The following is a 14,525-nucleotide window of genomic DNA, read 5'->3' as shown; positions in this document are numbered from 1 at the left end:
CTAATTAAAGGTTTGCACATCCGTCCTCTCCTCCCCCCTCCCCCACCCACCTCTGTAACGGCATCATTAGCACTCTGAGTGTTTTTGTGAGTGTGTGGGGGCATGTGACGATGGCACAGTGACTCAAACTCATGTTTAACACACACAGACACAGACACACACACACAGACACACACACACTACATGTCAGGGTTTATTCTCTGATTTGGTTGTTTTGAAATGCTGCCGGCTGTGATGATAACCTGTAGTTGTGTGTGTGTGTGTGTGTGTGTGTGTGTGTGTGTGTGTGTGTGTGTGTGTGTGTGTGTGTGTGTGTGTGTGTGTCTGTTTGTGCGTGTGAGCCGGTGTGAACACTTCTTTCATCTCTCAAAAATCAGTCTTTGTGCAGCTCGGGTCGCTCGCTCTCTCCCCTCAATTATTCATCAGCTTGTTTCCATGGTAACAGCTGCAGCCATTCTTGTGTGTGTGTGTGTGTGTGTGTGTGTGTGTGTGTGTGTGTGTGTGTGTGTGTTGACATGAGCAGGACGGGCTTCAACACTTCATTATTCTGTGTTTTATCAGTGATGTGGGGCTGTAAACAGGACGTTCTGCTTGTAAAGTTTATATTGAATGTTTTTGTGTTTTAAATCAAAGAACGTGTGTGTGTGTGTGTGTGTGTGTGTGTGTGTGTGTGTGTGTGTGTGTGTGTGTGTGTGTGTGTGTGTGTGGCATTCATTCAGTGTGATTCTGACACAGAAAACAACAGAAACAAGACCACATAAAACCAGAACTTGAGCTTATGATCTCACTGTGGGTCGATAAGACTTTTAGATCATGTTTTGTTACCATAATGACTAATGTAAAGCTTCAAAACATGTGCTACAGCCAACATAACGAGGGTGATGCTGACAGGAGAACCGGCGTTTCTTGTTGATCTCAGTTTCCTGACAAGTTAAAAACTTCTACAGAGGAAAGACGATGGCGTAAAAAACCCTCCAAACTAAGGACCATTTCACCTTCCTTCTTCTTCATCCTCATTTATGCCCGTTTATGCCCTTATTTTGTTCCTTTTTTCACTGTATTATTTCCCTCCCCGATTCCCTTTTTCCCATTTTGTTTTTTTTCCTTCTCTGTTTTTTGGATTTATTTCATCCCTAGTGTTCTCCCATTTCCTGTCTATTTTCTTTCTTCTTTCTCACTCTTATGCTTCCTTCCTTTTTTCTCACCTTTCATCCTTGCTTTTTCTCCCTTCCTCCCCCCCCCCCCCCCCCCCCCCTTATTAGTGTTCTGTCCCTTTTTCTTTTCACTCACGTCCTTTCTGTTTTTTTCCTCAGTACTAAAACACATCACAGAGGGTCTCCACTCGTCCTGTGGCTGTTGTGATTCTTCTTTTTTTCTTTTTTTTTCTGTGTTTCAGGAGTTTGTCTGTTATAAAAAGCTAAATAAATTCATGTTGCAGTTCTTGCTGTTGTGCTGCTGCAGTGTCTCCAGCAGGAGGCGGCAGAGATCAGCAGCAGCATGCCTCATTGTAAATAACATGAACAAAAATGTCCTGATATAATAACTGTGCGTCTCTCTCTCTCTCTCTCTCTCTCTCTCTCTCTCTCTCTCTCTCTCTCTCTCTCTCTCTCTCTCTCACACACTCACACACACACACACACACACTGACCCGCCTTCACTGCAGTTATGGTAACATCACTGTTAATACCTTTAATACTCGCACACTGACACTAATCCAGAATAATCTGCATCTGAAACACTGACCTACATGTCTGACCACTTCACTACCTGCTACTGGACACGCCCCCCAGGAGCTGACCAATCATATCATGTAAATCAGACCAGCTGCGTATGCTGAGTGGTAAGGGAAGGCTCTGAAGTACCTTTACAGCTCCCCGTTGAGCGATTTTAAAAGGTTTATCTTCGTCACCTCGCTCCTCCTGCAGACAAATCTGTTGCTGTTTGACTCCTGAAAACTGCGGCGGTGGCCGGAGGGCTGCAGACTCAGATTCCTCTGATTAAATTTTCAGTTTTAAGGGTTTAAACTCCGGTTTACACATCACAAGCTGATGTCCACAGAAACACTTTAAGGCCCAGTGTTTTTCCTTTGCCTTGCACTTCATGCTTCCTTCTTTCACTCACCATTTTGCTTTCCTTATTTCCTGCCTTTTTATTTATATCTTCACTTTCCCATTTCCTTCTTCATTCCGTTCCTTCTTAGTTCTTCATTATTTGTTTCCTTTCACACTTCCTTTCGTTTGCTTCCTTCTGTTATGTTTCAGTTCCTTGCTTTTCTTTTTTCCTTCTCCACTTTCTCATTTCCTTCCCTCCTGTTTTGCTGACCTCCAACCTTGCTGTTCTTTATCAATTTCAGTCCCTCTTTCCTTTTCTTACTTTAATTTCGTTCCCTTTGCTTTTTGTTTCCTTATTCTGTCTCCTTCTATCCTTTATTGCATCCTTCCTTATTTCATTTTATCTTCTTTTCATTTATTTCCATCTCCTTTATTGTTTCTTTCCTTCCTTGTTTCTTTTTCCCTTCTTTCTTTAATGTTCTTGCTTTCCTTTCATCACATCCCTTCCATTATTCCTTGTCTCCTTCAATTCTTCCCTTTTCTTCTTCCTACCTTTCTTCCCTTATTTTTCAGTCCTTTCCTCCATCCTTCCACTTTTCTCCTTCAATATGTCCTCCCTTTCTTCTCTCATTTTCTCTCTCTCTGTAATCCTTTTTCATCTCCATCCATCCATCCGCTTCTCCTTTTCAGGGTCGCGGGGGGCGCTGGAGCCTATCCCAGCTGTCATAGGGCGAGAGGCGGGGTACACCCTGGACAGGTCGCCAGTCTGTCGCAGGGCCAACACACAGGGACAGACAACCATTCACACTCACATGCACACCTAGTGGCAATTTGGATTATCCAATTAACCTTTTTCTTATTTCTTTGCTTTTTTCCTTCTGTTCTTTTATGTTTGTTCCTCCATTTTTAATTTTAATAATTTTCTTCAGGTCCCTTTTTCCATCTTCCATTTGTCTCCTTATCACAGTCGCACATCAGAATCCTTTTTATCTATCCTTCCTTCCCTCCAGCTGCACAAACACACATTACAAACCAGCACAGAGATATGGCAGCCTCTTTCCTCCCCTCCTCCTCCCGCTCCTCTTCATCCTCCCATCTGCGCAGACTCTTCCTCCACCCTCCCCCTCCCTGATTTTATGGAGGCGCTTCACATCTGCAGCACACTCTCTCTCTCTCTCCCTCCCTCCCACCCTCTCTCTCGAGCCTCAGGAAGCGCCTCGATGATGGTTTCTGTTTGAGGAGGAGGTCGTCGGTCATTCGGTCGTTTGCAGACGAGAGAGCGAGCAAGAGGATTGGGAGGTGTAGGGTTTTTTTTGGTGGCTGCACGTCTTCTGCATGGCGCTGGGGGGGAGGTGGCGCTCGGCTCGGCTTCACCATGATCGCCGTGTCGTTTAAATGTCGCTGCCAGATCCTGCGCAGGGTGAACAAAGGTAGAGAGACACAGAGGAACACTGGGAGGAAGAGAGAGAGAGAGAGAGAGAGAGGATGTGTGTGTGATGGAGGAGAATTTCATGTGCAACATACATGCAGGAGTGGTCGAGAGACATTTGCTGTAAACTGCTGACATTGAAAAGAGAGAGAGTGGCTTGTATATGACCAACGCCGGCTGTAAGTGTGTGTGTGTGTCTGTGTGTGTGTGTGTGGTGATGTAAATGATCTCCTGATGGATTCATTCAGTCGATGGCTGCAGGTTGCTGTGGGGCGAGAGACCCCTAGAGAGAGTGAGTGAGCGAGCGCGCGAGCATGGGGTCCTGTTTTCATGAATGTAATATTCATGGTTTGTATTAACAGGGAAGAGAAAGCAGGGCAGGCAGAGCCTGAGAGAGCGATCAGGATTATGAAATTCCTTCAGTCTGAAGCTTCAGGTGTCCAGCGTCTAACTTTATTCATCAATTTAGGCTGATCAATTAAATTTCATGACTCATTTGAGCATTTAAAAAAAAAAAATTATATCTATCTTTCCTCCATGCACAGTCCCTCAATCGTATTTGAAAAGTTAAGCTTTTGCCTTTTCTGTCTTGTGTTACCTACCAGCAGGCGGCACAAGTCGCCGCTGTGGCGGTCCTCGATGTCCTGAAAGCCTGTCCTCCCTTGGTGAGATGAATTCGGTGTCTGCCGCTGTAGACCACAGCTGGTGATGGTGGTTCTACATGGCCACTCTAACCAGAAACTGCAGCAGGTGGAGAGCTGGTTAACATGTTACTCAGCTGAACAAGGACTGCGTCACCAGCTGCAGTCTAAGACAGCTGATCTGGAGTTTGTTCTCTGGATTACTGAATATAGAAACAGCTGTTTTTAATTTCTCATCCCTGAACCATCTAGTTTTCCTTATTAAGTTAAGCTCAGTTGTTGTCCTGTCATGTTTCCCTTCTAGCTGGCTGTACATTGCTGTTGTGGCGGTCTCAGTCTGAGACAGTTGACCTGTAACTCATCTACAGAATGGCATTAGGAGAATGTTGCTCTGCTATTTTTATTTTCCCTCGTTGGAAGAAAAAGTTGCTGCCCTTTCCGTCTTGTGGTTTGCTGTTGACTAGCTGTACGTTGCTGTTGTGGCGGTCTTCAATGTTCAGAAACTTCAGTCAAACTCTGTCTCCATTCTTGAACTACTAACTGTTTAACCAGCTGCAGTCCAAGATGGTGGAAGCCTTGTTTATATTTCTTAGTGGACCTGACAGCTGAGCAGTCATTCCTGTTACACTTCTTTCAAGTTTATTTTAAGTCCATTGCCTGTAGTGCATTATAATTAACATTTTTAGAGCTCAAAAAAGAGGCTAACATGTGTACAGTCACATGGACCCTTGTGGTCACCGTCTAATAATCAAATTTACGTACTCAGACCTGAGCGGGCTTGTGAACATTTAACCTTGAGTTTGTTCATGAGAGGAGGTTTCTTGTCCCCTTGTTGAATAGACTCCAACTCCAGCATCTTGGACTGTGAGGTAGGTGGATGCTCCAGTCAGACAAGTTGGATTTGTGCTGCTACAGTAAACTCAGTCTCTCATCCTGCATTCCAGTACACTCCAACTCCAAATGCAGCTATAAGCAGTATTTGCTGTTTCTACTCTGGTGATCTGGTCCAGGCTAAATTAGATTCAAAGTAGAAAATGCAGCAGGTGGAAAACTGGTTACCATCTCCATCTGTGGTTCTAGACAATAGAGGTTAAGTCCGTCCATGGGACGAGAGACTGACTGTAGACGCCTCTGATTACTGCTCCATTTGTCATCCTTGGACCATCTTTCACTTTTATTTTTAGTTTATTTTCTGCTGGCCCTAGTGTTGAAAACGCACTAGTGTTGCCCACCAACAGGCTGTACAGGGCCTCGATTTCTTCAGCTTCCTCTCCAGAGGGTCTCTATCTCATGATTAAACAAGCTGTATCTGCTCTGTCTCCACGTGCACCTGGTGACAGTAGCTTGTTCCACTTTCAAAAGTTGGTCTAAGCAAAACCTGCAGGAGGTTCATGTGCTGCTGGGCACAAACACAAATTCATTGTAAATCTGTAGGAAATGCTGGATATCATGTGGATGAAGGTGAGAATACCAGATGAAAGTGTGGTTTATTTCTGCAGCAGCTCTGTTTGCCTTAAAACCTCTAAATTATTTGATGATACACTCACCAAACCTGTTGTTGGATCCACGCTAGTCTGTTATCTGACAGAACTCCTCACACTCTGATTCCATCTTTAGGTGGGCTGGATACTTAGTGATACTATTATACCCAGCATAACAACAGTATCAGTACTGAGATTCTGGGCTGTATATATAAAAATGGTGTAGTGATGAGGTAGTAAAGCAAATCTGCATTCTTTCTAATTGCCACCAGTGGTGAATGCTTTGGTTCTGATATGAAGTCTGATCGTATTGACGTCTATGAGAAAATCAACCTTTTCCTGGCTTCATTTACAACCTCAGTAAATGCTTTTTTGATCAGTTTATGGTTTCATTCAGTAATTTCAGGTCATATTTAACACAACATGAAGTCCAGTTTCTAAATTATGTGGCGCTCCATCACTTCATAAACAGGTGAAATAAACTGTGAGGTTCACATATTTGAAGCTTTTAAATTGGTGACAAAGGACAAAAAGCTGCTTTAGTCGCTGACGTCCACATCTTGAGGAAGGAGTTCAGAGAAATTCAGCAGCCACTGTTTGGCCTCCACTTGAAAGCCAGGAAAGTTTGACTCTTCTTGGATTGCATGAGTAGTTTGTTCAGTTTGTTGGCAGCAGAAGACATGGAGGAAACCTGGCTGGTCTCAGAGTGTTATCTTCACACAGCTGGGTTTGGCTCTGGAGTCCACCCAGCCTCTTTGATTTTTCTTAATTATGGAAATAAGAAGAAACACTTGAACATGCGGAGCCCTGTCCTCAACTGGAAGCCAGTTAATCTGGAAGAGCTGAAATCCTCCTTTTCCAGTAAATTAGACGAGGCTTCGATGACACCTCCTGCGCTGAGATAATCATACAGACAAAGAAAGTTTTACCCCTGCTGTGTTCAAAGTCTTCACAGCTCTGGTTTTCCTTTGATAGTTCTGCTGTTTGTATTTGTTTCTTTGGGAGATTTGACTTCTGTTCAAGGTCTGCTGAAAGTTTGAGTGTTTGGAGAAATCTTTGAATGTGTTGTGAGGAGCGTTATAAATATAATTAAAAATTGAGCTCCAGCTCTCAGTGGATATTAATTATACAAGTGAAAACACAGTTCAGCTTGTGGCTGTAAAACCTTAGATGTTAGCTTTGGGAGGTTTTGTAAATGAATGTAAGTGGAAGAGGTTTATTTTTAAAATCCATGAGCTTGGCTGAACATCCATGTTTTTCAGGTTTTTAAATATCAAAGTAGAGAGCCAACATGTGAATTATCTGAATAAATAAACATCTGCTCAATTGTACAGAGAATTACAGCAGTGATTAAATTTGTTGGTGCGTAAAAGTTAAATAATTAGTAAAAATGCCATTAAAACATTTTGGTTCATTTAGCGGTGCCAGCTCATTTGCACATTAAAAGATGTTTAAAAACGTAAAATATAAAACACTTTGCACAGTCAGTACTGACAATTAACCCAAACGTGTGCATAAACCTTTAATTAAAAGTAAAACAACGTCTGTGCTCGGGAGGTAGGAAGTTTAAAAACTTGTACAAAAACAAATACATAATAATTTATGCTTAGGAAATTTAACAGTTAATCTCAGCAAAAGGTTTCCTACTAGTTTGATAATTGTTTCCTCTTTAGAGATGTGTCAATAAATGTTTTATCTTCTGAAAATGATTAACAAAAAATAATAAAAGTCAAGACTAACAGATTATGCAAGAGAATAGTCTGAATTGTATTAATAAACAATATGTAAATCTAGTAAAAGGTATTATATACATAAACCTCATATACTCTCATATACTCTTATTGTTGATATTTTTATATATGGATATTTACCATTGCTAATGCATCGTCACTTATTGTTTTATTTATTTAGTTTTGTAACTCAAATTTTTAGAAATCTTTTCATTTCCATCAAAGTATCTAAAACACATTGAACATATTTACAGTCTGGGTAATTGGAGAAAAAAATATTTAAAATATTATTTTAAAAATAATAAATTAAATGATAATAGATGAATACAATTTTTAAGTACTAGTGTTTGGACAGTGGTTCCAAAAACTTAGTGGAGGCAGAAAATGGAAAAGAGCACCTGCCTTTATATTCTGTCAGTTTCATATTCCATGTCAGACCACACTTCCTTAGTCTTTGCCACCACTGATTCAAAGGATGTATTTATAGAAAACTGATGCTGATTGAGCTTCCTGAGACAGATTTAAAAAGGATGATAATACGTTTTCTTTATTACTTACGATAACTGCTGTGCTTTTCATGCAGCTCCTCAGCTGTAAATATCTCCATGATTCACTTTCTGCTAAACCCCTTGAATTCTTGAAAGGACTTAAACACATTTGCTTTATATAGATCTCCCAGTTTTCTAATACAATACATTTCTCACCCGTAGGTGGCATTTATTTTTAACATTTTCTTTTTTTTATTGTTGATTTTTCAGTTTTATTGCTGTCATTTTAGTTACCTTTAATATTGTTACTTACCTAAGTAGCATGATGTACAGTTTTGTTTTGCTGTTTACTGCACATCCTAGCTGTTTATGATTTTTATTACATATAATAATCATAGATATATATAAAAAAAAATTTTTTGCAGACGTTTGTGTATAAAACATGTATATTTTTGTGCGTTTTTCTTAGTTTTCTTGCATTTATTATTGTTACTCTTGAGCCCTTTCATTTATAAATTTTTACTGTTACCTGTCTTGCCTGTAGGTGGCGTTGTGTGTAATTTGCATTTCTATTGCAGCTGCTTAGTGATTCCTTATTGTCTGTTAGTGGTGAGGGCATTTTTGCAGACACATTTGACTGGTTGCATTTGTCTTGCCTGTAAGATGTGTTTATTATTATCAATATTGTTGTTGTTGTTGCTATCATGGAGTCTTTTTTTTTTATATGTACCATTTCACAGCTACTCGTATTTTTCTTCCCTGATTGGACTCAAATGCTGGTTTCAGATGCTTGATATTTAAAGATGATGCGTGACCTCGTTTAAAGAACTGCAGCTCAGTAATAGGAGCTAAGATTGTGTGCATGTGTGTCACAGGAGATACTGCAGCGTGTAGAATGTAGTATTATCCAGTATATGTGTGTATATGTAGATTGCACTGTAGATGGAGACAGAAAAAATGAGCTGCTGCTGCTGCTGTCCTACATCTGGAGGAGGAGGAGGCTTAGCTTTCATCTTCAGTTTGTTATGGTGTGTGTGTGTGTGTGTGTGTGTGTGTGTATTACTCATGTTGTGGGGACCTAATTCTGTTTGCATGCTCATTTTGTGGGGACTCGACTTTCTTTTTGGGAACAAAAGGAAGTTCCCGAGTGAGATTTTACCATAAAGACTTGGTATGAGGTTTGGGGTTCACGGTAGGTTATATTCAGGTTATATTCAGGAGGTGAATGTAACGTAATGGCCTCGCTGTGTTTCTGAGCTCAGCTGCTGGAACCAAACAGAATAGATCCGGAGCAGATTAGAATAAATTAGAATGACATAAAATAGAGCCAAACGCAGAACTAAAATAGAACAACACCACACTAAAGAGGAATAAAAAGGAGACAAAACTGAAGATTAGCATTTAATTAATAATAGAAGTATTCACTTCACAGGCAATATGCGTATCTTCCCGAGTTTTCCCCTCTTTCGGGTGGATCGTCAGATTTAATAAGAGGGTTTGATCAAATGCTGTTCAAGCCTGTACCTGGTGTCAGGTGCAGTAGATGATAGGAGAGTCTCACCTGTTGTAAACTGGGAATAAACAGTCAAACCACTCCATCCAGATATATCTACATGACATCATGCTTTTAGCGTGATGACATCACCGGCGGGATCTCCCGGTGGGCTGCTGAGATTGGTGCAGACTTAGCTGGACCACCTCTGCTCTCCACAGGGATTGGTCGCTGTGCTGATGAGGTAACCGCTCTCTGGCTGTGGCTTCTTTATTCATGAGTTGACAGACTGCTCAGCAGCTGTTCAGGCTGAGAGCAAGACACACCAGTGGTCAGGAGAAATCTCCTTCAGAGCTTTGCTGGACGATGATGATGAGTAAAAGAACCTGAAGGCGAGCATACTAACGTGTTCGCTGTTTAGCTCATCCCTGATATGTTTTTCTGTGGTGGAAGCTCTGCACTGTCTGATGATGATGGTGAGTACAGATGCATTATGGGAGCCTGGTGTGGGGATACTGTCTGAGGTAATCTGTGTCAGAACTCAGCAGGTTTAATTTTAGAGTTTCACAACTAGTTAAAGGAAGCTTGGTTAAGCTTCTAAACATAATGGATAATGAAAAATAGTTAAAGGATGAACAGTTTGACTTTTGAAACCAGTTGGATGAATTGGTGGAGCATTTGAACCTGCTGAAGGAACCAATGAATTTTTATATATTGGAAACGGCCACTGGTTGTATATTTGTATAGTTTAAATTAAATTGTTGGATTAACTTTTGAAATCTCCTGTTGTCTCCAAAACCAGTTGATTGAACTGGAGCTTGCTAAAGGAAGCAGTCAAGGAAAACCAGTTTGCCATTTTAGTCTGGATCCATGTAGAGGACGTAGTAAAGCCTCTTAAACACTTTAGGACCAGGAACTGAACAGTCTCCATTTCAATTAAAGGAACTAGTTGCTTTTTGAATGTAGGGGCAGTGAAAGCATTTAAAAACAGTGATGAGAACTGGTAGAACCTCAGAACCAGTTTGTGGGACAATTGTGGAATATATCCAGTTAGATGTACCGCCAGGTACACTGTTGATAAACTGGATATAGTTTAGAATCACTTTGAAGGACCAAAACTTTGGAAACGCGTCATGATTTTTTGTGAGGTATATGTCCAGCTAGAGGTGGTTCTACGGGTTTAAAAACAAGTCAGAAAAACTGGGCTGGTTAGTAGGTTTGAATTGGTAAGGGTCGCTTAGAGGAAAAATCTGAGCGTGGAGACCAGTTGAAGAAATTGGTTTATGTTTATACCCAATTACAGACACTAGTGGAGTCTCCAAACCAATCAAACAGACCATGTTGATGAGATGGTAGAGGTCAGATACCAATATTGAGGAAGGTCTGTAACCATTCTGTCAAAAAATCCCAACTATTTAACCAGTTTTTAGGAAAGGCTTTAAAACTAGTCAAAGGACCCGATTGATCCAGTTAGATCTGGTTAGAAACAAGTTAGAGTAAATGGTTAAGGTCTGGTACCTTCTACAAGAGGAAATGGAGATTTGGACTCAGTGCAAGGTGATGATGGGGGTTTATATGCCATCAGAGCCACTGTGTCCAAACTATTGAAAAGAACCTGCCTTATGAGGCGTTACTTCTAGCTACTGGAACCAGTTAAAGTCTGGATCCAGTCTGTAATATTCTTGCATGTCTCCTTGTGTTCCAGATGAAGGGCCGTACACGAAACACTCCGCCGGGTCGCGACCTCCAGATGGAGCGCTGGCCATCAGGAGGCAGAGTATACCAGGTAACAAACATTTTTATAATCAAAGTGTCTGAATCCACCAGCTGAGCTCATTAACACAGCTGAAAATAGAGCACGCTCAGAAACAGCTGATGTTTCCCATTTTGTGACCTGAAGAGGAAGATGCTTGCAGTCGCAGTTTATCTCCTCCCACCTGGAGCTGGTGTCCTACTTGTGATGTCTTTGTGCTACAATCAAAAATTCTGTGAGAATAAAAATTGCATCACTGATTTGGAGAGCCGTCAGACTGACGTCAGAGACAGCCTAGGGATGATATCGTAGACGTCAGAACTTCAGTTTTAGGTCTTTCCTCAGCTCTTAGTATAAGTGGGTGCCTTTGCTAGATTAGAAAGACTTTGAGGGACATAAGTGTACTGTGATTGGTCAAATGTATCAGTGCAGCATTGGTAACCGCCCTTAAAAATGAAACTAACCAATATTAGCTGATAAGCTTAGCACCCTCTTCTTCAAATATGGTCATTTCTTACTCCAAAAACACCAGAGCTCTAATACTGAAGCTTGAAAACACGGATTGTAGAAACGAGTGGGTGACATCGTAGAGGCTAAATCATCATATACAGTCTGGATTTCCTAGCCCAGATACCCCTGATGTTAAACTCTTTAACAAAGCTCTGTTCCTTTGAGGGAAACTTTGTGCTGCTTCCTTCAGCGTAAAGCTAACTTTAAACCACCCCCCCCCCCCCCCCCCCCCCCCGCGCTGCTGACACCAGCGCCGCTGCAGGAAACTTGTTCATCTTGTTTTTTTTTATCAGAGATTTGAGGGTTTTCCATTTCCGAGTGTGAGTCAGCTGTGCCGTTTTCGAAAAGTTGAAAAGGGCGCTGCTGCTTTTTTTGTAAAGCCTCTTTGGAGGAGGAAGATGAGTGAAGAGGAGACGATGATGGTCACTGCCAAAGACTGATCGTCTTAATCCTGCCTGTATGAAAGAGGATGAACCTGATTTCAGTTTCATTACCTTATAACTGGTCACAGCCCATCGTAGCAGGTCTGATCTGAAATTCTCTCTCTCTCTCTCTCTCTCTCTCTCTCTCTCTGTCTCTGTCTCTCTCTCTGTGTGTGTTAAATATTTCATCTGTTTGATGAAATATAGATGGATGACAGAACAGAGGATGACTTCATTTCTCATTTTATCCAGATTATTATTTATTTTTTCCATGCTTAAATAAAGAGAGTAGAAGCTATGCAGTCAAGAAGAAGAAAAAGCAAATAGGAATAATTTTTACTGGAAGAAGAAAAGAAAAAAATCCTTAATGGCGAGGAAGAGCATTCAGTTCATCCCATGTCCCTTTTTGCAGATGAGTTTCGGGGATGCACGGTGGTGGAGTTGATGAAGAAGGAGGGGACGACGCTCGGGCTGACAGTTTCAGGAGGAATCGACAAAGATGGGAAGCCTCGAGTTTCAAACCTGCGGCAGGGAGGCATCGCGGCCCGGTAATGTCTTCTACATCTGGTCTTTGTGTTTTTAGGACTTGAGCCAAAAAACAAAGAATCGCCATTGAGACTAACTTTGGAGTTGTGCCAGGTATTTTCAGTTGTTTAAAGGGATGAGCAATCTGATATAAGATATTAAAAAGACAAAACGTGTTCTACATCACTTTGTACTTAGTGAAAACCTATAGATTACATGAATATTCCACATAGTGGGCTCCAGGGGTGGCTGTAGCCTGTAGCTCAGGTGGTAGAGTGGGTCATCTACTGATCGGAAGGTTGGTGGTTCGATCCCTGGCTTCCCCAGTCTGCATGCCAAATATCCTTGGGCAAGATACTAACTAACTTTTACTGTGAAGGTTTCTGGTCGGACGTTTTTAAAGTTTTACTAACGCTCAGTGGGTAGTCGATGAGTATTTGCAGACAAATCTGCATATTCCATGCAAACTGAAAGAACCCTTTTTGTGACTGAGTTTACCTAGAGACAGCCAGCAACCTCCAGCAACCCCTCTTTAACCAGCCTGATAATATATATTTTTCTCAGCCGTTACCCTCTAGGCATAGGTGACTGGGCTGCAGCAGGAGCCTGCAATGTACGATCAACTACCAGCTACAAAGCGACAATGAGCAAAAATGACACAGAACACTTTGGGTGACTGATTAATGGATATTGGTGAAGCAGTGGCAGTTATTAATGTTTAGCAGCATCCTTTCTGGAACAGCCTCTTCTTAAACGAACTCATTAAGGTTTGATTAAGTAAAATTAAAGCTGATGTTTTGGCTGTTTGCTCAGGAGTGACCAGCTGAACGTGGGCGACTATATCAGGTCTGTCAACGGCATCAACCTGGCCAAGTTCAGACACGATGAGATCATCAGTCTGCTGAAGAACGTGGGTGAACGGGTCGTCTTGGAGGTCGAGTACGAGCTGCCGCCTGTCTGTAAGTTCTGCCAGCAGAAGACGTGTACACTCAGCTGCACCCGGCCGGCTGCAATGTTGACGTGTTGTTGATGTTCTGGTGTGTTGCAGCGGTGCAGGGGTCAGGGGTCATGTTTAAGAATGTGGAAGTCACGCTTCACAAAGAAGGAAACTGCTTTGGTTTCGTCATCAGAGGTGAGGCGAGTTCTGTTTGTGTGTTTAGAATAAATCAAAATAAACATGGTGATGTGACCGCGTGTTTGCAGGTGGAGCCCATGAAGACAGGAACAAGTCCCGTCCCATCGTCATTACAACCATCCGGCCAGGCGGCCCAGCAGACCGGTACGTGGCCTCTGACCTGTCTGTCTGATTTTTGTCCCTTGGGAGCCTTTGTACAGACTAAAAACTGTTCTCTTTCTCTTTTACCTGCAGGGAAGGAACCATCAAGCCAGGTGATCGGTTGTTAAGCATTGATGGGATTCGTCTCCATGGCAGCACACTTTCAGAGGCCATGAGCATCCTGAAGCAGTGTGGACAGGAGGCCACGCTGCTGATTGAGTATGACGTCTCCGTGATGGGTCAGTCATCAGTGTCCCCTCCCAGCAGAGCTTAAAGCGTTAATCAGTTAACATCAGAACTGTGCAGGAAAAGGAGAAGGTTGTGGGGATTCAAGCTGAAATCTTGCTTGTACTGGTTTTGACATTTATTGTTATTAAATTTGAAATTACATTTAATGGAAAGTTTGGGTAGAGGTAGGTTGCCAGGGGGCTTACAGATGAGAAACGATGCCAAACAGTGTGCCAGGACTGCAGCTGAGCTCGAATTTGTGTCCATCCTGATATGTGGATATTAGATACAATTTTGAGATGTTCATTGAATGACAAAAGCAATTTAAAGAAGTAAGTTTGTGTTCTGCAGAACTCATTAATGTTTTTCTGTAAGTAGAAAAATAATAAGAGAGTAGACCATAAGTATGTCCCAGGAAACCAGTCAGTTTAAATGAACTGTATCAATTCTGCCAAGATGATTGGTCAAACGTTTAGCCCGAATTATGGCAGAAACATGG

At 41.8% G+C, this 14,525-nt stretch overlaps 1 protein-coding gene across 1 annotated transcript in view; it reads left to right on the top strand.

Moving 5' to 3' along the window:
- The window catches only part of grip1 (glutamate receptor interacting protein 1), a 60,708-nt gene that overhangs the window by 30,401 nt on the left and 15,782 nt on the right, over positions 1-14,525 (top strand). The window contains exons 2-7 of the mRNA XM_085375724.1: positions 11,018-11,098; positions 12,410-12,545; positions 13,336-13,481; positions 13,571-13,654; positions 13,726-13,801; positions 13,892-14,037. Of these exons, the coding sequence (XP_085231850.1) occupies positions 11,018-11,098; positions 12,410-12,545; positions 13,336-13,481; positions 13,571-13,654; positions 13,726-13,801; positions 13,892-14,037 (669 nt within the window). The remainder of the gene's footprint in view (positions 1-11,017; positions 11,099-12,409; positions 12,546-13,335; positions 13,482-13,570; positions 13,655-13,725; positions 13,802-13,891; positions 14,038-14,525) is intronic.

The sequence above is a fragment of the Diplotaxodon limnothrissa genome, linkage group LG17 (assembly GCF_057381915.1).
Source record: "Diplotaxodon limnothrissa isolate DT_005_m linkage group LG17, D_limnothrissa_male_GT1.1, whole genome shotgun sequence".
Classification (NCBI taxonomy): Eukaryota; Metazoa; Chordata; class Actinopteri; order Cichliformes; family Cichlidae; genus Diplotaxodon; species Diplotaxodon limnothrissa.
This window is presented reverse-complemented; position numbering and strand designations above follow the sequence as displayed.